Source organism: Lissotriton vulgaris, chromosome 6 (assembly GCF_964263255.1).
Source record: "Lissotriton vulgaris chromosome 6, aLisVul1.2, whole genome shotgun sequence".
In the NCBI taxonomy this organism is placed as follows: Eukaryota; Metazoa; Chordata; class Amphibia; order Caudata; family Salamandridae; genus Lissotriton; species Lissotriton vulgaris.
In genome coordinates, this window is record NC_141694.1 from 1889531916 (window position 1) to 1889558915 (window position 27000).

Consider the following 27000-nt stretch of genomic DNA (forward strand, 5'->3'; position numbering starts at 1 on the left):
ATTGTATATCAATGAGAAGAAGAAGTATGATAACAAGGTAACGGGAGCGCTGTCCCCCCGCTGGAAAATGTTCCTGAATAAAACCATGAAATAATCTTAAATAGTTTGCTACCAAATCACTACTGTTGTGTTTTATGTCCTATTGCAAATGACGGACTCCTGAAGAAGGCAATAGCCGAAACGCGCGTAGAGTTTCCATCCACCGCTTTGCTAACTCCACTAGCCCGACCTAACAACCTAGTCATTTGTGTTTCTTTTTCCATTTTTTTGTTTTTCAATATGTCTTCACAATCTAATTGAATTATAAAATGTATGTCATTGACCTTTTAAGTGAATATATGTATTTTTATAAAAGAAATTTTCAACAAAAATGAAGAAAACAATAAAAATAAACTAAAAAAACTAATTTGTGTACAAACAGCATGTTTTGTTTCAATTAATTTTGGCTACATGTCACAATATTTATTTAAATAATCTGATTGTGGTTTCCTTGGGGTTTTTGGCTTATTAATTGAGTTCACTACTGTTTGCTTTTCTAAAAATAGTTCAAGTTATTCCCTACTAGCAGTGAATACATTAGGAGTAGGGGACCCAAATTGTCTTTCTCCATCTCCAGCCAGTTTTATGTGTTTGGCTAAATTGCCAAAGTACCATTGTAGTGTTTTTGATGCTGTGTACAACGCTTCTGATAGAAAGAAAGCTACCTTCTAAAATGCATAAAACCTAATTGATATTTCATAAGGCACAATCCCAATTTGCTTCTGGCATTGCTTGCTTTTATTCATATGGTCGGTTTATCTTGTATGTGATTGGTGACACCTGTGAGTTATGAACTCCTGAACTCTTAGATACGAGTATATTATGTTATGTAATAGACCAGGAGATTACCCACATACCTTGATAAGGCTTGGTGCACTTTTTTGTGCAGATCCCGCAGCACTTTTCCTCTTTGGGACAGTTGTCATCAATTCGGCAGTCGCTGGGCTCTAACGGATAGGTACAGCTTCTGGCATAGTTGTCAGGGGGACACAAGCCCTCTTTGTCTGTAACAGAAAAAGTTCCAATTAACACAATGGCAAATATTTACTAATGGCTGCACAGGCGATCGAGTGACGCTGCTCTATTTTAAGTTGCGTCTTCAGAGTTTTAAAATAATAGGCGTTTGACATGGTGTGTTGCGTCACATTGTAATAATAATCCCCAAAAAACGCAGCTTCTCTGTCAGCAGAACACAAATACATTAAAATCAGTGTTTTTGAAAAAAAATTGCCAGAGAAATAATTTATTAGAATAGGATTTAAAGCAGGAAAAACCTGCATGTTTTCTTTTTGTCATTTTCCAAGCAAAGCATTTTGCTTTTGCTGCAAATTAGCGTGTCGCAGAAGAAGTTACCCTGCAAAAGGAGATTGTTGCCAAAAAGCAAACTGAAAAACATATAAAGGAAAGTTGTTGAAACTGCAAAACGATTAATGTCACCCAATGATGTAATTGAAAACCTCGCAGCCAGACCAAAATAATTAATAGAGTGTTGATTACGCGTCGGACCCAAGCATCATAGATGAATCTGTTAGATATATCTGGATGATGCTTCAGTATGTATGAAGAGAGTGCAGGTGAATCCCTTTCCCTTTATGCTGCTGTGTGCAGCAGAGGAAGTATCAAAGGTTCCAGTTCCACACAGTCCAGAAATTATTTTTATTTGTATTCCCTCTCATATTCGCCTTCTGATAATCAATGTATTGTTTAAATAGGTACAGAAAGAGAGGGGTATGAAGCCAAAATTAATGTCCCACATAAGTGTCAAAGTGACCCTCCTTGCACAACTTGAATATTTACACTGTGTCATAAATAGCAGAGGCCACAAGAAATGTATGAACAGAAAAACATTAGTTGTGGTTTAGAAGAAACTCAAAACACAATCAAGCCTTCTCTGGAGCAGCCCTCTCCCTGTGCTGCTCCTTCCAGAAGGGATACAGAATCACGCTCATTTTACATTCATGCAAAACTGAAAACCTCTCATCTCCAGCTCCAGAGATCATGGTGATGTTTGGCTTCTGTCTTTCTGGCGAAAGTATCTCCCTTCCTGGTCGGATTCTTTACCCTGCTCTCTCCTCTACCTAAAGTCTACTTATGGCTCTAATCTTAATTCTTGTCTTTTTAGCACACTTTGTTTCTGTCTCTTTCCTTTAAATGTTTCATCTGTTTCTTCCTTCAGCTTTGACGCTGAACCAATCGAGTACCTTTTCAAAGGCTCTCAACATCTCTCCTAATTTTAGTTGTAAGTTGTTAGGTATAGGATTAAGGTGCCTCTGAATCCAAGATATGATTCTAAAGTTGTTCTGAATGGTACAAATGCCCAATAGATGAATGTAAACTAATACATAAGCGTTTTAGCCAATTGCAAAATGTAACCAATAACGAATCGCTATTCGAAAGGGGCATGCTTAGAGTATCTCGTTCAGATCATGATATGTTAAAGTATGTATCAAAGTTTTGCAATCACAACCAGTCCCAAAATATTACAATTTTACTGTCACAACAGAGGGCGTGTGTTAGACCTGGCATTCATAGGATTGTCTTCCGCCAATCTTTTATCATTTTTCCTCCACGTTTTGCTGAATCTTTTTGTTAGCCTTAGGACTCTGAGCACTTTACCACTGCTTTGGTAAAGTGATCAGTGATGAAGTGCATGTGTTTTCCCCCTAAATGTGTGTAATTGGTGTCAACCTGATTGACATATTTAATTTACTTGTAAGTCCCTTGTAAAGTGGTATACCATAAACACAAGCGTTAAATGCTACTAGTGTGCTGCACCACAGATTGCGCCACACCCAAGAGTAGCCTTTCAAACCTGTCTCACGCCTGTCATTGCAAGACCTGTGTATGCAGTTTACTGCCACTTTGACTTGGCATTTAAAACTACTTTACAACCCTTAAACTCCTGTTTCATTGCATATGTCACCCCTAATGTAGATTCTAGGTAGCCCTAAGGGCAGGATGCAATGTAGGTAAAAGGCAGGACATGTATTGTTATGTTTTGCATGTCCTAGTAAAAACAAACAACCCAACTAATTTCTGGGTTGAGGCCTACCCCTCTCATAGGTTAGCATTGGGAATTCCTTCATACACTGTATATTGTAATTCCTGATTAGAGAGGAGTAGTTTTTTCATGTTTCATATCTTTGGAATGGGGATGATACATCCTACTTACTGGTGAAGCCTGATTTAACATTACGGTTTTAGAAATGCTATTTTGGGAAAATGGTCATTTCTCTGCACTTATTGCTCTGTGTGCCAATCTCAAATAGACGTCTGGGATGGTCACAGCTACACTTTGTGCATTCCCTCTAGGCAGCCATAAACACAAGAAGGATAGGTGTGTCTGAGTACCCATCTACCTACATCTGCATTCTGATGGCCTTCCCGGGCAAGGTGGAATAGAGGGGCTAACAATTCACTTGAAGAAGTAGGGTCCTGTCCTCACTCAAAGGGCTGTTTTGGGCCAATTCCAGAACTTTCAACCACAGAAATGTGAGGAAAATGTGTTTGTGACAAATTGTGAGGTTTGCAAGGGATTCTGGGATACAGAACCTGGTGAGAGTCAGACAAGTCATCCCATCCTGAATTCTCCTGGGAGTCTAGTTATCAAAAATGTATAGGTTTGCTAGGTTTCCCTACGTGCTGGAAGAGCCAGGGTTCAAAATCCACAGCTAGGCACTTTCCAAAAAAGGGTATTTTTTTCACTGTGAGAATGAGTTGTCCACGTTGCGTTTTGGGCCGTTTCCTGTCGTGGGCACTAGGCCTATCCACACAAGTGAGGTACAATTTTTCACAGAAGACTTTGGGCAATGTGGGGAGTTGGAATTCTGTGGACCCATGCAGATTCCAGAACTTTCCACCACATAAATGTGAGGAAAATTTGTTTTCTTTTACAAATGTTGAGGTTTGCAAGGGATTCAGGATTATAGAACACGGTGAAAGCCTGACAAGTCACCCCATGCTGGATTTCCCTGGGTGTCTAGATTTAAAAAATGTATAGGGTTGCTAGGTTTCCCTAGGTGCCGGCAGAGCTAGGGTTCAAAGTCTACAGCTAAAAATGGTCCATTTTCACTGTGAAAATGTGGTGTGTCCACATTGAGTTTCGGGCCGTTTCTTGTCTCGGGCACTAGACCTACCCACACAATTAAGGTACCATTTTTCTCAGAAGGCTTTGGGGAATGCGGTTGGTGGAATTTTGTGGATCCACACTGATTCCAGAACTTTCCTCCACGGAAATGTGAGGAAAATGTGTTTTATTTGACAAATTTTTAGGTTTACAAGGAATTTTGGGTAGCAGCGAATGGGTTAATTGTGACTCACAAATTGCCAATCGCATTTAAGGAACTGCTTCTTATTCATTCCTATGGGCCTAGATGGCCAAAAGGAATGAATGGGAATTTCATGCACAATTTTCAAACTGCAAATGCAATTTCAAGAGTGCAAAGGGAAAAGGACACCCTGAAATTGGCATGTGACCTCATGTTGCACACACACATGCCTCAAGGGCATGTATGTGTGCAACATGGAACTTTGAAAAATGCACTTTTTTGGATTTTTCAAAGTTTTAGCAACTTACCATCAACTTGGAATTGATGGTAATTTGCGATTCTTATTTGCGAAATCAATAATTTTTGGGGGATAATTCATTGCATTCGAGGAATTGCATTTTGCAAATCCTTAAATGCAATCGCAATTTAAGTAATCGCAAATTTTGCGATTCCTTAAATTGCGATTTTAGCATTTGGGATGATGCATCCGAAATGCAAAAATACTGGTCGCAAAGGGGTAGATTGTGAGAATCTGCGAGTTTGCAACAGTTTTTTTTCATTGATGCATGTGACCCTTAGTTCCATGTACTGTGCAGAGTTTCCCCTGGTCACAGAACGGCATGTCCTAGGAGCAGGGTTAAAAGATTTTTGCCAAAGTCATTGAGCCCAATTCACAAAGGGAAACTGAAACGAAGGTCTAACTTTACGACTTTTGGTATTCAGAATGGGCATTTACGAGTAGTGAAGTTAGACTTTTGTCTCCGTTTAACTTACATTTTGGTCTTAAGTTTTACTGAGACTAGACTTTTGGTCTTAGTTCAACTTAAGACCAAAACTTAAGTTAAACTGAGACAGAAGTCTAAATTTACTACTCGTAAATGCCCTTTGTGAATACCGAAAGTTGTAAATTTAGAATTTCATCTCATCTTTGTGAACCTGGCACATTATTTTTCCTATGTCAGTTTTTGTTGAGATTGATGTAATGTGTATGTGATGTTACGGAGCTATTATTTATTGCAAAATATATTTCGTACAAAGTTGTTCTGAATATTGCATGAGGAAGAAAGGTACGAGCTATGAAGATATTGAGAAAGAGCTCGTACACAGGAGGCACAGCGAGAGACAGAACAGCACACCCCTCCACAAAAGGAAAGCAGGGGGTAGGTGCAGGGCAAAGATCGAGGAAGAGTCAGAGGTAGAAATAGTTGAAAGGCTTCTGGCATGGATCCGAGCCTCACCTATACTTCAACGTAGGAAAGGGGCTGATCAGAAAATAGGGGACCAAGGCAGCCTGGTACTGACCCAACCAAGAAGCAGGAAAAGTACGATGAATGTGATAGTGTACAAAGTGCGTAGGGATATGTAATTAAAATAGACTAAGTAGTACTCTAAAGCAATTTGTCATAAATGAGTCTGCCTGTCTGGTTAAAAACTATAATGGTTAACCTAACAGACAATGTTCTCTGGTTGCTCTACCAAATCAAAGGTCATACTTTTTTTTAAACAACTGGATGTGGACAGCCCTGAGAGATATGTTCCCTGATCGCCCAGATGTGGTAGGATTATTGTTAGAGACTATGAAGTCAGGGGAGAGTATAACCGATTTTCCGGATAGAATGAGGGAATGATGGGAACAAGAGACAGGACAGATGAGGACTGTTATGGGCCCACAAGTTTCATTCTTTTACAATATACTCCAAAAGGGGCAGCCACCGAGATACAAAGCGGACTGAACAGTGTGATTTGGTTGGAAACCAAACCCTGGCGGGAGATACAAGCCTATATATTACTTTACCACAAAGCAAAGCAAGAAAAGGATAGAGAGAAACAAAAGCAAGTCCAGAGAGACACTGCTAAATTGGTCCAACACAAACTGGAAAAAAACACCTACTTCCAGGGGACCGCGATGGCTAAGAGCGAGCATATGGCATCTTTTTTAAAAAGGAGCTCCACCACAAAACCCCAAAGGGTTTTAACCTAGCTATGGCAGCAGAGGCCAGGAAGGTTGGCAGAAACTAGACATTAGGGAATGTTACTATTGCCACAGGATGGGCAACCTAGTAGACAGATGCCGGTTAAAGGCATACCAATAGCACAGAGCGATAAGCCAGGCCCAGCCACAACAAACCCTGCAAATGTTTATCCACAAAGCCACGCACAGGAAAACCCAAATGCATCTTACATTCAGAAACAGGGAGGTCCATCAGCTACAGCAGCCCCTTAGAAGGGACCAGGTAGTTAGACAAATATGTGACAGGATCAACCCCAGACAGGACTCAGCCCAACAGAGACCGGGGCAATAACTTCGGGGGTGGGGGGGTAATTGGCTGGGGAGGTAATGCCTTCACACAAATGTAGAATACAAATGTGCAATAAAACAAACCCCTTGAATACATAGCACACCTCCACCCAAATCTGTAAAAATTGCAGCAGCCCAAAAGAAAGACCAATGAGACAACGTTGGCAATCCAAGCTTTAACTTGCTTTGATGGATTCAGGGCTGCTGTATCAGCTTTGTCAACCAGGTAACCTCACAAAAGTTTGCCATCAAGGCCACCCGCCAAAACCCCATACTGCAAATGATCCCTGTGGGGGTTGGCTGGCCACACCCCGGGGGAGGACAGTCTGACAAAGGGAAGGAGTGGCTCCAAAATAAACTATTTAAAAAGCAGACACACACACAAGTCTCTGCCTCCAAAAAGTAAATAGGGACAGGTTCCTATTTTGAGATACAAAGGTCCCCATGCCCTTAGAGGGATCCCCAAGAGGCCAGGCAGTGCTCACTATGGCTGAGTTTCAGGAATGGCAGGAGGCAGGTGTTCATACACTGGGAGACTTATACCGGGGAGGGGGAGCTCATTCCATACATAACACTGATAGAGGAAGAGGTACTCCCGCCAGGACAACTCCTGCTACACTGCTGGTTGATAATCACGCTCATGGGCAAATGGAGTGACATAGCCACAGAACCACAATTACACCTCACCATGCAATACTTACATGTCATGTGGCAGGGAACACACCTCACACGTTGGTTCGCTGCCACGACACACGCAGTGGTGGGCTTGGATTCAATCCAGTGCAGATGGGAACAAGATCTAGACTGCCCGCTTACAGACTCAGTGGGCTCACTTGTCAGATTGCCCAACACATATCCCAAGAAATATGTAATTCAAGTCAAGTCAAGTCAAGTCAAGAGATTTATATAGCGCGCTACATACCCATAGGGTCTCAAGGCGCTTGAGGAAGGGTGAGGAATTACTTGTCGAATATCCAAGTTTTAAGTTGCTTTCTGAATGTTAGGTGGTTCTGAGTAAGGCGAAGGTGAGTGGGAAGTGAGCTCCAGGTTTTAGCTGCCAGGTAGGAGAAGGATCTACCTCCCATGGTGGTTTTGTTGATGCGAGGTACAGTGGCAAGGGCTTGGTTGGAGGATCGTAGCTGACGGGAGGTGGTGTAGAAGGACAGTCGTGTGTTGAGGCATTCGGGTCCAAGTTCGTAAAGTGCTTTGTGTGCGTGGGTTAGGAGGCGGAAAGTAATCCTCTTATTTACGGGGAGCCAGTGGAGGTTTTTCAGGTGACCAGAGATGTGTTCTTTACGCGGGATGTCTTGTATGAGCCTGGCTGAAGCGTTCTGGATGCGTTGGAGTTTTTTCTGGAGTTTTGCGGTGGTACCGGCGTATAGGGTGTTTCCGTAGTCCAAGGGGCTCGTGACCAGTGCGTGGGTGACCGTTTTTCTAGTTTCGGTGGGGATCCAGCGAAATGTTTTTTTGAGCATGCGAAGAATGTTGAAGCAAGATGATGAAACGGCGTTGACTTGTCTGGTCATCGAGAGTGAGGAGTCCAGGATGACGCCCAGGTTCCGTGCGTGGTCCGTCGGGATGGGTGCTTTTCCAAGGGCCTCTGGCCACCAAGAGTCATCCCAGGCGGAGGGGGAGGTGCCTAAGATGAGGACTTCTGTTTTGTCTGAGTTCAGTTTCAGACGGCTGTGCTTCATCCACTCGGCTACTTCTTTCATTCCTTCGTGTAAGTTGGTTTTGGCGGTGTTAGGGTCTTTGGTGAGTGAGAGGATCAGTTGAGTGTCGTCAGCGTAGGAGATGATGTTGAGATTGTGTTGGCGAGCGATGGCCGCAAGGGGGCTCATGTATACGTTGAAGAGGGTGGGGCTGAGTGACGATCCTTGTGGCACGCCGCAGATGACTTCAGAGGCCTCTGACTTGAATGGTGGGAGGCGGACTCTCTGGGTTCTTCCGGTGAGGAACTAGGTGATCCATTCCAGTGCTTTTCCTTGGATTCCGACGTTTCTGAGGCGCTGTAGAAGGGTGCTATGACAGACTGTGTCGAAGGCAGCGGAGAGGTCAAGGAGAATGAGGGCGACTGTGTCTCCATTGTTCAGTAGAGTTCGAATGTCGTCTGTTGCTGCGATAAGTGTGGTCTCGGTGCTGTGTTTGGCTCGGAAGCCGGACTGTGAGGAGTCGAGGGATTTGTTGGCTTCGAGGAAGGTGGCGAGCTGGTTGTTGACAGCTTTCTCGATGACTTTGGCCGGGAATGGAAGAAGCGAGATGGGGCGGTAGTTTTTGAGTTTGGCGGGGTCCGCTGTGGGTTTTTTCAGAAGGGCGCTGAGTTCTGCGTGTTTCCAGCTTTCCGGGAAGGTGGCGGAGTTGAGGGAGCAGTTGATGACATCTCGGAGGTGTGGTGCTATGATGGAGTCTGCTTTGTTGAAGATGTGGTGAGGGCATGGGTCAGTTGGGGATCCTGAGTGGATGGAGTTCATCAGGCGGATGGTGTCCTCAGTGGAGATTGGGTTCCAGTCATTAAGGGTGTTCAAGGGGGGTGAAGGTCCTGCAGAAGGTTGGGTGGGTTGGTCTCCGGGTCGGTTGTCGAAGCTGTTGTGGATGTCTGAGATTTTGTTGTGGAAGAAGGAAGCTAGGGAATCGCAGAGGGCTTGGGAGGGGGTGATGTCGTTGGAGTTGGCTGATGGGTTGGTAAATTCTTTGACGATGTTGAATAATTCCTTGCTGTTGTGGGCGTTGTTATCTAGTCGGTCTTTGAATGCGGCTTTCTTGGCAGACCGGATTAGTTGGTGGTGTATGCGGGTGGCGTTTTTGAAGGCGTCCCTGGTGCTGGTGTTTGGGTCTTTTTTCCAGGCCTTCTCGAGGGAGCGACAGAGTTTCTTCGATTTCTTAAGATCATCGTTGAACCAGGAGGCTTTTTTGCTGCCTAGTTTAATTTGACGTTTTTTCAACGGTGCTAGGATGTCGGCGCTGTTGGATAGCCATTGGGTGAGGTTAATGGCTGCTTGGTCGGGGTTTAAGGAGTGGGCAGGGGGGTTTTGAAGAAGCGATGAGGAGATCTGATCGATGGTGATTTTGTTCCAGTTTCTTCGCATAGTAGGTTGAGGATGGTTGTGGGTTGTGGTCTTCTTGTAGATAAAGTGAACGCAGCTGTGGTCCGTCCAATGGAGAGGTGTTGTGTGACAGAAGGAGACATGTTTGCTGGAGGTGAAGATAGGGTCGAGTGTGTGACCTGCATTGTGGGTGGGGGTAGTGACAAGTTGTTTGAGTCCGAGGTTGGCGAGATTGTCCAGAAGGGTGTTGGTGCTGCTGTCATTGCTCTTTTCCAAGTGAAAATTGAGGTCTCCCAATAGAATGTAGTCCTCGGAGGGGAGGGCGTGTGGGGTGATAAAGTGAGGTGGCCAATATACCATACACTTGCACTGAAAACGAGATACCATTTGAATGGCTGGCATATCTCCTACACCTATTCCACAGAGACCCTACCAATAAGGTGACCTCTCGCTTCCCGGACTTAGGTTTAGTGACAGCAAAGAGGCTGATTATTAAAGATGGAAGGCACCGGAACCCCCGAATGTGCAGGTATGGCGTCACTTAATATTAGCATGGGACAAAGCAGAAAGTATCGCCATTAGGCGTGAAGAAATAATGGGCTTGCATCAGGTTCCCATTTCCACACACTGAGAAGCAATCCTAGCCTACACTCAGCTCGTCACCAGATGGCACAGACTCTGTTTCCTTGTTCACCATACACACCCCGACGCTGGTTATTCCCGGAGAAGAACTATCAGATTTGTACGAGCACCCGCTAAGGAAGAAGACAACATTGCTGAATTAGGCTTGTGAAAAAAGAACTGTGGATTATTTGACTGGGCTCAGTATAAAGAAATTCCAGAAGAATTCAGACTATTCTCAGACACACACGTATTGGCAGGAGAGAATATACTCTTCTTCACAGTTCAGACAAAAACGATCACCCGCTGGTAGCAAATAACCAAGCAGGAGAAGCTTAAAATGATGAACAGCACTGAGTTCCATCTTAATTCAATCAAAGAATAACTGAGAGCAGTCCATCTCATGGTGATGCAGCATCGATATGTGTTAGACTTAATTGCCACAATGGAGGGAGGGTTGTATGCCAAGATTGGTATGTCCTGCTGCACATTTATCGCAATGAATGAAAAGGACAATATGACATTTTCTTTTGCCTTCCATGTACTGCACATATTTACAAAAATTCATGCGTGAGGTGCCCCTGAGCAGGAGTGGTTCTCAAATTCCTTCTCCTGGCTCCCTCAGTTGATCTCCTGTCTGGGCACATCATTGTTGTCCGTTTCCATTGTGTTCCTGTATTTGTGTGGATAAGTAAAATTAGGGATTACTTGCTGTATAAACACAGTCCTCAAACTGGGTAGAATACAAACAAATAGGAAAGTAATAATTGTCAAATGCGAGCTTAAAGAACAACAGTTCCCTAATAAAGTAACAGTCACAGATTATGGGTTAGATCATGGGTGCTCACAAACAGTGGCCCAGCGACCACAAAGTACAGTCTGGAGTGTGACCGAGGGCCACACTGATGCCTGCAGGGTGGCAGTAGGGGGTCTGAGTGGGTCAGGGATTTTCCTATATATTAGTGATCAGCAACTCAATAGCGGCTCGTGCTGCTGTTCACCAGTGGGAGAGCCTGCAAACATCAAGAACTCTGAGTATCACTGGGTTAAATAGTGTATTTAACAATTCAACTAGAGAGGGAAAATTAAGATCGAGAAAGTTTATGTCAGTATGAAGAACGGTACTCTTATGTATCAAAATGAGATCACATCTTTATTAACAATTTTGCCTGTTCTGAACTCCATGTCAGCCTTGACTCAGAAATACATAGTCAGGCAGGCTGAGACCAAGACCTGAGGTCACTGATTAACACGTCACAAGTGAGGGCGAAACATAGGCAGCAGACAAACACATAAGCAGAGAATCCTGGATCAATCCCACAGATAGGCACAGCAACGCCACAATGGTCCGTGGAGATTGGCCCCAATAAAGCACACATCGCCGGAGGGGGACACACGCTTCTAAAACACTATAAAGCCAGATGTCACATAAGTTAGAAGCATATAGCCAATCAGGACACAGCACACACAGTACACACAGTGATCATGCGCTCCCCATGTCATACATCTGGACATGTTGCCCACTGGTTGCATTGTGCCGATGCAAGGCAGAGGCCCATTTGAATTCTCCATCAAATAAATTATTTTACAACTTCAAAGGCATCACCTCACATTCCTTACCATACAAGGATCGCCGGAACCAGTTATGCCATTCAGAAAATTGAGTATAAACTCATCTCAGATCGACTGTAAGGTGAAACAGTCCGCAAACTCTATGCCTCTAACTGTTCTCTTGGCTGCATTCTTTAATTTAACAAACTGTTCCTATTTTGCCTCTTGCCTTTTTTTTATAAGGTATTTCATGTTGAAGCAACAGATACATCCCTCAACTGCAGGACCCGCATTGACACATCTCATGATGTATCTTGCTGTTGCGACCAGTAAAGGTATTTTGTTCACCAGAGTCTGGGTGGGTCCTGTAGCTATCCGGCACTCTATTGTAGTTGACCTGAACTTTGATTTTGTCCTGGTCCAGCGTTACCAGGTAACCCATTTTTTGTGCTATTTGCCTCTAAGTACTACACTGCATTTATTCCTTTCAAACTCAATATCTCAACGTCTATACGTTGGATTTTTGTCATTTTAGTCTTGTTTTGTTCAGTGTATAATAATCTATTTTTCTAAATCTGTGTGGAGTCTTTTTCTAGGGTATTCATTGTGTAACTGTGTGTGTTGTAAAAATACTTTATCTTGTAATCAAAAAGAGAGAGAGGAACTAGAACAGCTAGTTCGTTTCCCCTGGGGTTAAATGAGTAAACAACAAGAACTAGCTATTAGGGTAGTGTTTGCGTACTATGTGTTTAGTATGGGAAACCATTTGGTTTGTCAGGAAGGCCCTCACCCACCAGCCTAGTTGGTGGCATGCTTATTTTATTTATTTATTTATTTTTTTGCATTTGTAATGCGCACAGATACCCACAAAGGGTTTCCCGGCGCCATGGCTAAGAGAACAAGGCACAGAAAGCAACTGCTGATAACACATTGACCGCTATTTATTTAAACAGTTATTTATTAAACAGCCAGGTTTTAACTTGTTTCTTAAAACTGGCATAGTTCTCCTCTTTGCGCAGGGCTAAAGGAAGGGAGTTCCAAAGAACTGGTCCCAGGTGGGAAAAAGATTTACCTCCCATTCGGGCCAGTTTGAATCTGGGTACCGTGAAGGTTGCTCCATTTAAAGAGCGGAGATTCCGTACAGGTACATGGGGCCTAACCAATTTCTGCAGATACCATGGTGCGGTTCCCGCTCTGATCTTGAACATATAGGTCAAGGCCTTAAACCGGACCCGGTTCTCAACTTTCAACCAATGTAGGTCTCTAAGGTGACTCGAGATCCTTGCTGTCCTAGGGATCTTACACAACAGCCAGGCTGCGGAGTTCTGGACCAGCTGTAACCGCCTGGTTACAGCTAAGTTGGAGCCCAGGTATAGAATGTTACCGTAGTCAAGCCTAGATGTTATTAGCGCATTGACTACGGTCTTCTGGGTATCCACAGGCAGCATCCAGATAATCTTCCGCAACCATTTAATGATCGTGAAACAAATGCCAGCCACTTTGTTAGCCTGTTGTTTCATCGATAAAGACTCATCGAGGCACACCCCTAAATTTCTAACCTGGGTAGCTGGACTGGGGAAAGCGCCCAGGGATGGCGGCCAGTGCCTCTCCTGCCACAGATCACGATTTTTTCCCAGGAGAAGAATCTCCGTCTTCTCCCCGTTGAGCTTCAGCTGGTTTGCTGACATCCAGCTGAAGACCTCCTGAAGACCAAGTTTCAGAGCTGAAGGGGATGAAGACTCTGAGTTGGTGAGGGAAAAAATAATCTGTGAGTCATCCGCATAGGTCATGAGTTCAAGACCTACCCGCTCGGCTAAATCAGCAAGGGGGCGGAGATAAAGATTGAAAAATAATGGGCTTAGAATTGAGCCCTGGGGCACGCCATGAGATGACGAAAAAATATCCGACTGGGCATGAGAGGACGAGATCTGAAACGTCCGGTTGCTTCATCATCGGGCCCCACCCGAGGCACCAAGTGCGCCTCAGGTGTGCTGCGACACCAGGCTACTGCGGAGCAGGTTTTTGGAACATGAGTGTGTTGTGCTGATGTGCTGCGTGAGGTTTAAAATGCTGTCCTTGGGGTCCCAAATCAGTACGTTCATTGGTGGGCCCCAGGTAGAAAATGATAAAACAAAGGCTAAGGACGTGCAGGGGTAGACTTATGGTCTCCCACGTCCAGTGTGGTCGACTAGTTTCAGCCAGGCCTTCTATTTAAACTGGCTTTCATCTGGACCTTTTATGTGTGGGTGTATTTACAGGGATATATATGATTCAGTACCCTGAATGTGTGGCACACGCTAAGGTGCTCTATGTGTGAGACGTGTTTCCTCTCAGTTCGTACCTGTAAGGAAAAGGTAGGACAGGACAAACAGAAAGAACACATTATGTTTAAAACATGCAAATTGTTAAACCACATGTATCGTGGCAGGGCGCCTTCTGCTTAAAAGTGAGCGAATAAGGCATGGTGTCTGGCTTGTGGCGAAACGTGGTAAATGCCGGTTTTGTGAAATATGCTGTAATAGGCTAATGTCTAAATGCGGCATATTATCGTGAAATTGCGGCGAGAGAAAGATGCTCTTTTGTTGGTAATGTTGTGCTTACTCCTATCTACAGGGGACAAACTCCCAGGATCTCCTGCCGGTAGGTCGGGACTCTATGCACTCTTAAAAGTTAAAAGAGAAGAAAGAAAGGGTATGAGTAGTTGTGGCTACGAGCGGTAATATACTGCTCGCACAGTCACGACCAGAGGCAGCGTGACTGGCGGCTGTACCGCGAGCTTGGCAAAGCCTTCCCACTTACTTGCTATTGTCTCCTGACCCACTAAAACACCTGTCGTCCGGCCGAGGGATCCGTAGGAACTGAGCTCCCGTGGCCGGCATGTTAAATACCCAGTGCTGGATGCAGGTTTTGCTCGTTAGAAGCTGGGTGGGGCTTGTGTGAGTAGCGTTTCCTCAGCTGTGATTGGTGCGCTCCTAGTGGGCGTGTCTCAATGTGAGCAGCGTCTGTAAAGGAAACATAGAAGACATACTCTTGAGCCCTACTGCACCAGAACTATGATGGTAAAAGAGTTCGGGACATTTTCCCTACTATTTTAAAGGTTTTGTTAAAAACAGCAAGGGGCCTACACTAATATTCAGAGTGATATACCAAAACAATATGAGTGGTGGTAAAATGGATGCCTGGTGCTGTCTGGGCAAAATTATGCATAGACATCAATATGCTTGGACTTGCCAGCGAGTCTGAATGTGGCGTCCATAATGTTATGGTATGAATATGGTTGGGCCAATAAAAGGCGCGTGTGTGTTGGTAAGCACATGGTGATAAAAGAGGGGTTGTCACTACATGCTGTTTAGGGGGTATTTTACCAAGAAGGGTTTCCAGAAGGGTTGTCTTTTATGTTTCCTTTACAGACGCTGCTCACATTGAGACACGCCCACTAGGAGTGCACCAATCACAGCTGATGAAACGCTACTCACACAAGCCCCACAGCTTCTAACTAGCAACACCTGCATCCAGCACTGGGTATTTAACATGCCCGCCACTGGAGCTCAGTTCCTACGGATCCCTCGGCCAGACGACATGTGTTTCAGCGGGTCAAGAGACCATAGCAAGTAAGTGGGAAGGAGTTGCCAAGCTCGCGGTACAGCCGCCAGTTGCGCTGCCTCTAGCCGTGACTGTGCAAGCAGGACATTACTGCTCGTAGCACTTAGCCACAACTACTCATACCCTTTCTTTCTTCTCTTTTAACTTTTAGGCGTGCATAGAGTCCCGACCTACCGGTAGGAGATCCTGGGAGTTTATCCCCTGTAGATAGGAGTAAGCACAACATTACCAACAAAAGTGCATCTTTCTCTCGCCGCAATTTCACCATAATATGCTGCATTTAGATATTAGCACTATTACCGCATATTTCACGAAACCGGCATTTACCACGTTTCGCCACAAGCGCCGGACACCCGTGCCTAATTCGCTCACTTTTAGGCACAAGGCGCCCTGCCACGATACATGTGGTTAAACAATTTGCGTGTTTTAAACAATACGTGGTCTTTCTGTTTGTCCTGCCCTTCCTTTTCGTTACAGGTACGAACTGAAAGGAAACACCTCCCACACATAGAGCACCTTAGCGGGTGCCACACATTCAGGGTATTGAATCATATATATCCCTGTAAATACACCCACACATAAAAGGTCCTGATGAAAGCCAGTTTAAATAGAAGGCCTGGCTGAAACAAGTCGACCACACTGGACGTAGGAGACCATAAATCTACCCCTACACGTCCTTAGCCTTTGTTTTTATTTTCTGCCTGGGGCCCACCAATAAACTTACTGCCTGGGGACCTCAAGGACAGCATTTTAAACCTAACGCAGCACATCAGCACAGCACACTCACGTTCCAAAAACCCGCTCCGCAGTAGCCGGGCGTCGCAGCACACCTGAGGCGCACTCGGTGCCTCGGGTGGGGCCCGATGATGAAGCATGTCACCAACTAGGCTGGTGGGTAAGGGCCTTCCTAAGAAACCAAATGGTTTCCCATACTAAACACATAGGGGTCCATTAGAATGTCGGATGGACAAAGTCCATCTGCCATCCTGTCGGGGGCCGGTACCATCCACCACAAGGGCGGAGGAACCGTGCCCCCAATAAGGAAGCACCAACCACAGTGGCTGGTGCATCCCGCATTTTTAACATTGCGGCGGACGGTGCTTAAAGCACCGGCCGCCGCAATGTGAAAAATGCTTGTTGTGCGTATCACAGCACAACATGACAGGCACCGCGCGGTGACTGCCATGTTGTGCTGTGAAATGCAGGGGGGTACCATAGGTACCCCCCATGTGCACCCCCCTTCACCCTGGGTGCCCGCAATGGGCCCCCAAAGCAGGAACCGTATGCCTTTTTGTGGCGGCATTGCCGCCACGGAAAGTCATTCCTCCCAGGCCATCCTAATATGGCTGGCGGTGTCTGATAGACACCGCCAACATATCAGGCCTTTTCCGCCACGGTCGCAAAGCGACCACAGCGGAAAAGCGGTGGACGGTCTTCCCCTCCGCCATGGTCCCCCCGCCATTGTAATATGGCGGGGGAAGAAAGGTGGCGGACGGGCAAAGATGGCGGACGGATCGCCATCCTAATGGACTCCTTAGTACGCAAAACACTACCCTAATAGTTAGTTCTTGTTGTAAAAATACTTTACACATTGCCTCTTTATGTTTAAATTTGTTTTTATTGTTGCAGAATTAAGCATAAGAAGAGAGCTATTCGTCTGCTGTTATGGCATCAACATTCACCAATCTTCAGCTATTCATTAAACATTTAACTTGGAACTTCCCCTTTAACCCCCTGTACATCGCCCTTCCACCCCGGGTGCCTGTAAAACTGATATTGTCACCATGGGATCGCTGTCTGTGACCTTTTTGAAATCCTTCTCAATGGGGTTGGGTGGGTAGCTCTGTCAAGCACAGCAGTTATAGATATCTAGGGCAGTTGAGGTTGGTGAATCCCTGAGAGAGAAGTGTTTTGAATGGTTGCCAGGTCTCCCTAAATGTGTCCCCTTGCGTCTTAAATTTTGATGAGTCTTTCCACCCCCAGCAGATGACAAAGATGGTGTAACCAAGACAGTGTAGTCAGGACCCTGTCCGTACCCCATAGGGCCAGTATTGATTGGTGCATTGCCCTCAAGGCCAATGTAATGTGTTTTCCCCTCCTGGATCTGAGTGGGTAGGTCAGCGGATTGGGAAGGCCTAATGCTACATATGAAGCAAATCTAGGGAGATGAGTGTTAAAGTGAATATCAATCTCTGACAGGACCTCTGTATATGTATACAAATAGAATCAGCTAAAAATTCTACCAAACAACTTTATCAAGTTGTTACGAAGCTCTCTACTCCACCATTATGTACCACGACAGAACCATCACAAAAGCTGTGCAACGACTTGGCGGACTTTTTTAAGTCTAAGGTTAATGATATCTATTCTAACTTCACTGCAAAGGCGAGCACTGAATCTACAAGCCCTAATAGTAGTGCTTCCAACAGTAGCGACCCCTCCATGCCAACACTTTTTTGTGAATTTGATCAAACTTCTCAAACGCAGATAGCTGATCTTATTACAACTATCAAATCAGGGTCTCCGTTTGATCCATGTCCACCGCTGATTCTAAAATCGGTAACTAACCTGATTGCTCCAGTTCTCACAAATATTTGTAATGCCATATTTCTCTCGGGCTCTTATCTGTCGATTTGGAAGAATATAACTATAAAACCTTTACTGAAAAAAACAAATCTCGATCCCTTAGAGCCCAAAAGCTATCGACCAATTGCAGCTCTCCCCTTCCCGTCATAAATATTTGAAAAAATTATAAATTGTCAGCTGTCAGACTATATTGACCAGAACAACCTCCTTGACGATACCCAATTTGGGTTTAGGAAGGGGCATGGAACAGAAACAGCACTTGTAAAGGCAGAAGATGAAGTCAGAGTTATTATGGATCAAGGAGATGCAGCAGTCCTGATATTATTAGACTTGTCTGCGGCCTTCGACACGGTCGATCACAACATCTTGATCAACTGTGTAGCCCATATTGGCATTCAGGGTAAAGCCAAATCTCTTTTGGCTTCCTTTTTGTCAGGCCGCAGACAGTCTGTAAAACTGGATGGCTTTTACTCTCCTATTTTTACCTTACCATGTGGTGTCCCCCAAGGATCCTCGTTAAGTCTGACACTTTTTAACATCTATGTGTCGGACTTGGCGAGGGTCATTAAATCATTTGGAATTGGGTTGACATCGTACGCTGATGATACTCAGCTGGTACTGGCCATCCATAATAATGGAGGAGCAGTTGCGACCAACTTTCAGGAAGGCATGATGGCTATCAGCTCCTGGATGGACCACAATTGCTTAAAATTAAACTCTGACAAGACGGAGGTCATGATCTTCTGTAAATTGACCCCGTCTTGGTCCCCAGCATGGTGGCCCTCGGATCTAGGAGCCCCTCCAATCCCGGTTGCTAAAGTTAGGAACTTGGGAGTACTATTCGACAACAGATTGTCATTTCTCAGCCATGCTAAGGTAGTGGTCTCAGCATCCTTTTATACTTTAAGGATGGTTAAGAAATTACTGCCTTTTCTTCCTTCCACAGCAGGCAAAACCTTAATGTGTACCTTAGTTCTCTCTAGGATCGATTATTGTAATGCTCTGCTGCTAAACGCCCAGGAACAAGTTCTCAATAAGATGCAACTAATTCAAAATGCGGCTGCAAGAATTTTGACATATACCTCAAAATTTACTTCTATCACCCCGATTGTCCGCCAACTTCACTGGCTCCCGGTTAGGAGTTGCATTAAATTTAAGGCGTTGTGTATCACTTATAAAGCTGTCAACAACATAGGTCCAGATTATTTAAAAAAAGCTCTACGGATATACAACCCCAAAAGAGCCTTACGCTCCTCCTCAGCCCATTTGCTCCCAGTTCCTCGAACAAGTAAAGTGAACTGGGGAGACAGACGATTCATAGTGTCGGTCTCTAAACTGTGGAACTCTCTCCCCCAATATATAAAAACCAGCCCTTCCTTAATGACCTTTCTGAGACAATTAAAAACCTGGCTATTTGACCAACAATAAGTCAAAACCCCCACGCAGCATATATTCTACTTAGCGCCGAGACACCCCAGGGTATTTGCGCGCTGTACAAATTGTATATATAAATAAATAAGTACTGTCATCTTCAATGCCTCTACTCATCCTACCAAACACAACAGTTAGAAAGAGGGTCCAAGGGCAGGATTAATGACCAACATCTAGACACATGCCCCAAACAATAGTACTAAAAACAAACAATGTCTAGGGGTCAAATTAAAAGGAACTCAACTATGTGAACGATCCGTGACACAACTAATTGCTAATAAAGTGGAAAAAACCAATAAGTGTATGTATGTGTGACAAACCAATAGACAAATCTCAAGGTATGGGAAAAAATCCCATCAGTTGCCACTCGGTACCGCCCTTTTACATCATATGGGTTCTCCTTACCCAGGAGAAAATGTCCACAGCCTAAAGATGTTGTTGTGGCTGGAACTTAACCATTGATGAGTATGTGTACATATGGGTGGTACAAAAAGTAATATTGTGAGTAGGTAACTGAATAGCAGTGCAAAGTGAACGTGAAAAGTATTAAAATTGGATAGGACTGAGTAGAGAATGAATTTTAATAATTTCTCTCAGTTCGTCCAAGTATTAAAATTTGTGTGACATACCAACAGATTTAACATAATATCCGTTTGCAATAGGGGTCGACATGTTTCAGCATAAGTGACAGTTACGCCACTGCTTTCATCAGGACCAGGGTGTTTGCTACTGCATCAATAGTGAGAATAAAAATAGTTTTATCACCTGTTGATTCCAGGTTGTTCTAATTTAATTAATCCACCACATCACAAGTAGGTATGGGGATAAAGCATCACCCCACCTGGCTGCAGCTCAGGTTAGAGGAGCACCGCTCTGTCCGTCTGTGTCTCCCAGCGTCCTTCTGCGCTGTCTGGGGAGGCTACTCATCCTAGCCACGATATTGTGTATGGCTGCCAAAGGGCTAGATCAGATCTCACTCTATCTACTAACTCCTAGTAGTTAAGGGTTGAGATCTCTGGAATGGTCGGAGTGTCAGGGACTGTCCGGGACTTTGTGGGGAACACAGTCAGGGACTTGGGCAAGGACTGGGAACTGGGTAGAAAAAGTACACAGATAGAGGAGTACAGCGCTGCCCAGGATCATACAGGGAGTGAGAGGAGAAAAAGGGATCCTAAGGGAAAGCCTGTACAAGTGAAAAAGATGGGTAATATTCAGAAAGGAAGGGCACTCACAAGGCAATTAATCCTTCAGTCTAACTACACCCAGGACAGACGTGCAGACATATATATAATACAACATTAACAATAAAGGAGAGCGTGGGGTAAAGCACTAAGGAGCTCCACACGGTAAGTTTCTCACCCACAATTGCTGTTACAGGCACTGACTGCAAATACCCACATATAGGATATGCATGCAAATGCAGGGTCTGTGGAGCTTATATCTATAGCGATGTTATGAATGCAACTAAAAGACAATACTCACAGTGAACAAGAAACACCACCTAGGTAGTCAGCGGTGCCAACGGATCATGGCGATCAAACAGGAACACACAAGGCAGTAACAGCAAGGGGGTAGAACTAAACACAAGCACAATAGACAAGGAGCTAGCAAGTAGGAGTGCTTAACGGGAAAGGAAGGAAATCACAGGGCACACTTGGCAGAAAGGTAACAAACATACAAGGCAACAGAAGCAAGACAGCAGAATAGAAAGGCAGAAAACTAGAACTGGAACCAAGGAAATGGGAAGAAAGGCAGGGACTGGAAAGGGATATGCAGAAGGGGAGGCTACAAGGGTAGACTAGAAAAGTGCAGGTTAGGGAATCAAGAAAACAAAGTAGCACGGAAGGCAGTGCTGGGGCAAGAATAAGAATTGAGCTAAAGCTCAGGAGTCTAGGTAGCACTCCAGGCAGTGCTGGTTCAGGACAGGGGATCACTATAGCTAAGGAGTCATGGTAGCACTGCAGGCAGTGCTAGCACAGGAATAGGGAATTACTAAAACTTGAGGAGTCAAAGAAGCACTGCAGACAGTGCTAGTTCAGGAACAGGGAATTAGCTACAGCTCAGGAAACAAGGAGTCAAGAGAGCACTGTATAAAGTGCAAATCAGGAACAAGAAAATAGCTGAAGCCCAGGAACAAACAATAACTATAGTTTAGGAACTCAGGAAACAAGAGCACTGCAGGCAGTGCTAATTCAGGTACAAGGAATAGCTGTAGCTCAGGAACTCCGGAAACAAGGTAGCACTGCAAGTAGTGCTAATTCGGGTACAATGAATAGCTATAGCTCAGAAACTCAGGAAACAAGAGCACTGCAGTCAGTGCTAATTCAGGTACAAGGAATAGCTGTAGCTCAGGAACTCAGGAAACAAGGTAGCACTGCAAGCAGTGCTAATTCAGGAGAAGGTAAACTGCTGTAGTTCAGGAACAAGGAATACTAAGACTCAGGGGTCAAGGTAGCACTGCAGGCAGTGCTAATTTAGGAACAAAGAGAACAGCAGCAGGTCAGGAACAAGGCATAACTAAAGCTCAAGAAACACTAGAAACAAGAATAGCAAAAGCTCAGGGAGCACTGGAAATAAGGATCGGTCTCACCGGTAAACAGCTACAATGACCAACCTTGGCCTGAAGAGAGCTGGGGCTTACAAGAGCTCACAGTAATCATATGCAGCAGGTGTGAGCAGGCTAGCAGCAGCCAGCCACAGGTGAGCTGAATTCCTCCACCCATCCCTGGCCTGCAGGGGTGGAGACAAAGCAGTGAGCAGGGAGTTCTGGGTAATGGAGTTTCAGGCATGAGTAGGCTGGCTTCAAGAATAAGCAGGCTGGTTTTCACAAAACCTGGCATGGATTGGGAATGGATGTCCGTTCCCAATAAGTGTTCCAATGGCTGGAAGTCATGATATACATGCAGGGGAGGGTCTGGAAGCTTATTAGAAGACTGGAAAGTACCACATTGTGGCCCCCTGGTGGTGGGTACGAGCACACAGGGAGCGAATCGTGACACAGAGCAAGTTGAATACCTAGGTATGAGATGTCCCTCTCCCAGTGAATGAAGGACCCCACATATGGTGCTGCTGTGTGGCCTGCGAAGCCTTCAGGCTTAGTGCTGTGACTTGGCGATATTAATCAGGAAACCTGAACCCGCTTAACCTCCCCAAGGAAGCTCAGAAGGGCCTCCTGGGGGTTTATCGAGAGAGAGACATTAACATTGTCTGAAAATAGCGTGATGAGGTGATCCTCTCCCCCAAAACATTTACCTGTCACTTCTGGATCATCCAGTACTCTCTGCGCAAAAGTCTCCACATAGAGCATAATAAGTGAGGGGAAAGGGAACATCCCTGTTGTGTGCGGTGTCAAATTGCAAAGCTCTCTAAACTTCTACCATTGACTCTGACAGAAGTCCTCAGTCACTCATACCCACTCAACACCCTACAATGCCTCTTTAGATAAGCCTGACTGCTCTGTGCCAAGCTACCAGAGGGTGAATACAGGTAATTTCTAAGTGTGTATCTGGCTTACACTGACTAGGATTATGGTGTTCCTGCTTGGATAGAGTGCATACACTGGCAACTAGAAATCCCATTTCTAACATTGGTGATAGGACTGGTGTTTCTGCAATACCATATAGTAATGCATTGTTCACTAGAACTCTGCATTGAGATCATTTCAAACCTTTTTCAATTCTCCCTAATTGGCCTTAAGCTTTTTTCTCCTAAACCATGTCCCAAACTGGAAAAGTAGTACCTGGAGCAACTGATTTTGAGGTGCCTAAGTTAGAACCCTACAAAGGGAACAAGCTGAAGGGGTTATGTAAGGGAGTTCACATTTAAATCAAATAACTAACTAAGAAGATGGAGTTCAAGAAAGCTTTAGGAGCTTGGGCAGAGACCCAGGTTGTTGGGGCTGACAACCCAGGGGAGTAGGAGCAAGATATCATAGAGGAGGAGGATGGCCAGAGTTTAAATTCCAATGAGGGTCTACCACTTCTTGAAGAAGAAGCCAACAACCTGCAGGAATAGGGGTTTCCCCAGGAAGGAGCAGTCTCGCCTCCAAGAACATGTCTTCAGAAGGGATGCCAAGAAGGAGGGTGGAAAGGAAACTCAAACGGGGGCTTGCTAAGCTAGAGAAGTAGCAGAAACTTGATTTGGCTGAGAAACGGTAGGCCTTAGCTGTAAGAAGCTGGCCATGGAGGAAAAGGAAAGTAGCTCAAGAGCTTAACCTCAGAGCACTGGAGACCAGAGCCCTAAACGTGGGGTCCAGCAACATTAATGGTGGCAGCATACCTGCAGTGTCTTTAGAATACCCAAAGATGTGGAGCCCAGTTATATGGTTGGGGATGACGTGGACAAGTTATTTTCAGACTATGGAATGGCTCTAAGAGTGCAGAAGGTCCCAGAGGAGATCTTGGATGGTAGTCTATGGAAGAACATGCCCAATGTGGGGAAGGACACTCTTCTTACTCTAGAGGTGAGAGATCAGACATGCTACAGGTTCATCCTGGTTCTGGCGGATCACGCCACTAGGTACCCAGAGGCAATCCCTCTGAGAACCATGACTACACCTGCAGTGGGAATGCCCTCATGGGGATTTTTACCTGGATGGAGTTCTCCAAGCCAGTTGCATCTGACAAGGGCACAACCTTCCTGTCTGTAACAAGCAGTCGAAGTGGAATGAATGTGGGCTAACCTACAAGTTCTCTTCTCCTTACCACCCCCAGTACAATGCGCTTGTTGTGAGGTTCTACAAGACCCTAAACGCATGATTAGAGGTCTTCATGCGACTTTGAGGCATACATAGGACATCCTCTTACCATGCATGTTCTGGTCAAGGTAGACTGAGAGCAATCTCCCAGGAAACATCCCTAGGACATGGTAAGCTTCATGCTGCCCGTCAGTATCCAAATGGCTAAATTATGGAACCAAGCATCAAGCAACTTAGAAGTCATTCAAGACGTCATGAAGGAGTGGTATGACAATAATTCTACCTCTGTGGATTTGCAGCCTGGGCAGGTGTGGGTGAGTGAGCCTGTAGTGCCCAGGTCCCTCCAGGACCACTGGGCGTGGCCCTATGATGTGACTGAGAAAAAGGATGCAACCACCTACTTGGGGTATCTCAAGACCCCTAGGCAACCTACAGGGTGCTGTATGCCAAATGCCTCAAACCCCAAATTTTGAGGTCTGAGGTCACCATGCTGCTGATGACAGATGGTGAGGAGGAAGAGGAGAGTGAACCTCTCCCTGACCTCTTGACTGTAAGGAAAATAAATGGGTCTGTGGAGGCAGTAATCCTTTACCTCACTTCAACTCCTGAACAAGAGAGAGACTGCAACCAAGTTTTGGGAAAGTACGCCTATCTGTTCTCCCCTATCCAGGGGACTACCCACCTGTGTTGCCATGATGTGGACACAAGGGACAACCTCCCTGTTGAGAATACATCTTAAAGGTTGACAGGTGAGGTGAGGTTCAGCATTTAGGCTGATACATCTAAAATGCTGGAGTTAGGGGTGATAGGAACCATCTGTGGACTGAGGAGAACCAAAGAACTATCAGCCAATCTCCCTTCTCCCCTTCCCAGCCAAGTTCATCAAGAAAGCTATCCAAATCAGGTTAAACAGACATCTGGGGACCCACAACCTTCTGGACTTCCGGAGCCGACTTCAGAACAAACCACATCCCGAGACAGTTCTAGTCAGAGCCATGGATGACATCAGAATTCTGCAAGAACATGAATAAACAGCAGCCCTCATCCTCGTCCACCTCTCAGCAGCCTACAACACCGTATTCCACCACACACTGATCAACAGGCTCCACCAGATTAGAATTCAAGCAGTCCTCAAGTGGATTGCATCCTACCTCACAGAAAGATTGCAGATGATCATCATGCCTCCCTACTCCTCGCTTCCTAAGAACATCACCTACTGTGTACCTCAAGGCTCACCCTCCAGCCCTACCCTCTTCAATGTTTACATTACACCCCTACCCAACATCGTCAGGAGTCATGGACTCAACGTCATCTCCTATGCCGATGACACCCAACTCATTGTCTTCCTGACAAATGACCATTGACAGGTTCCAAAGTTGCAAGAATGATGTGGCTGTCTGGATGAGCGACTGTCTCAAACTCAACACAGACAAAACAGAACTACTCATCTTCGACAAAGGCAAGGACACCCTGTGGAACGACAAATAGTGGCCACCTGAGCTAGGACCTACCCTCAAACCCACCAAATATGCCTGCAACTTTGGCATCATCCTCGACAGCCAGCTATCTATGAAGAAGCAGGTCAGCTCCATCTCCTTGGCTTGCTTCCTCACCCTCCGAATGCTTAGGAATGTCATCAGATGGCTCCCACCCAACACCAGGCAAACTGTAACGCAAGCTCTCCTCACCAGCAGACTTGACTACGGAATCTCCCTTAATGTAGGAATCACCACTCAACTCACAAAAAAACTCCAGACCATCTTGAACACAGCAGCGAGACTCATCCTTCACCTCCCCATACAAACGTACATCATTCCCCACTCCAAGAAACTTCATTGGCTACCAGAGGTGAAGAGATGCCAGTTCAAGCTGCTCACCAATGTTTATAAGGCACAACATAATGAAGGACTGGTGTACCTCAACAAATGAGTGAATTTACACCAAATTACCAGTTTCAAGATCCCTCTCCCTTGCAGCTACCTACCTTATCTGCCGGGCAAACAGCTGAGGCTGCTCCCTCGCCCACCTAGCCGCTAAGAACTGGAACACCTGTTGAGGTGGTCCATTTCCCTGCAGAGTGTGGACGTCAGATTGACACACAGGCCAGGGGTAGACCACTCCAGTGCTGATGGTCTATCCAGGTTTTTCCACCTTAATGAAGAACACTCCTTAGAGACTGGGCAAATCGCCTCACTTTCAGCTGAGGGGACATGTGTTAGACCTGGCATCTTTAAGATGGTCTTCCCTCAATTGTTTTACTTTTACCTCCGGGTTATGCTGAATCTTTTTTGGCTTTAGGACTCTGAGCACTTTCCCACTGATGATCAGTGGTAAGGTGCATGTGCTTAGTCCCTAAACGTGTGTAAGTGGTGTATACCTGAATGACATATTTAAATTATTTGTAAATCCCACTCAAAGAAGTAGCCTTTCAAACCTGGCTGATGCCTGCCACTGCAAGGCCTGTGTCTGCAGTATACTGCCACTTCGACTTGGCATTTAAAACCACTTGCCAAGCCTTAAACTTCCCTTTTATTACATATAGTTCACTCCTAAGATATGCCCCAGGAAGCCCTAAGGCAGGGTGCTATGTACGTAAAAGTAGGACCTGTACTTTTATGTTTAGCATTTCCTGGTAATGCCAAACAGCTAAATTAATTGTTCACTGCTGTGAGGCCTACCCCTCTCATAGGTTAGCACTGTGAAATCCTTAGTACACTTTTAAGCTGTAATTCCTGATCGGAGAGGTGTGCCTTTTTCAAGTTCCTCTCTTTGTAATGGTGATGATAAATCCTCCTTTCTGGTGAAGTTTGATTTAACATAACTCTGTTAGAAAAATGACACTTATAGAAAGTGGATATTTTT

General features: G+C 45.2%; 1 protein-coding gene across 4 annotated transcripts in view; it reads right to left on the reverse strand.

Annotated features, from left to right (window-relative positions):
- Positions 1-27000, reverse strand: part of LOC147709785 (uncharacterized) — a 1097608-nt gene that overhangs the window by 527460 nt on the left and 543148 nt on the right. For all 4 annotated transcript variants that reach the window (XM_086928225.1, XM_086928227.1, XM_086928228.1 and 1 more), the window contains one exon: positions 897-1043. In XM_086928225.1, the coding sequence (XP_086784351.1) occupies positions 897-1043 (147 nt within the window). The remainder of the gene's footprint in view (positions 1-896; positions 1044-27000) is intronic.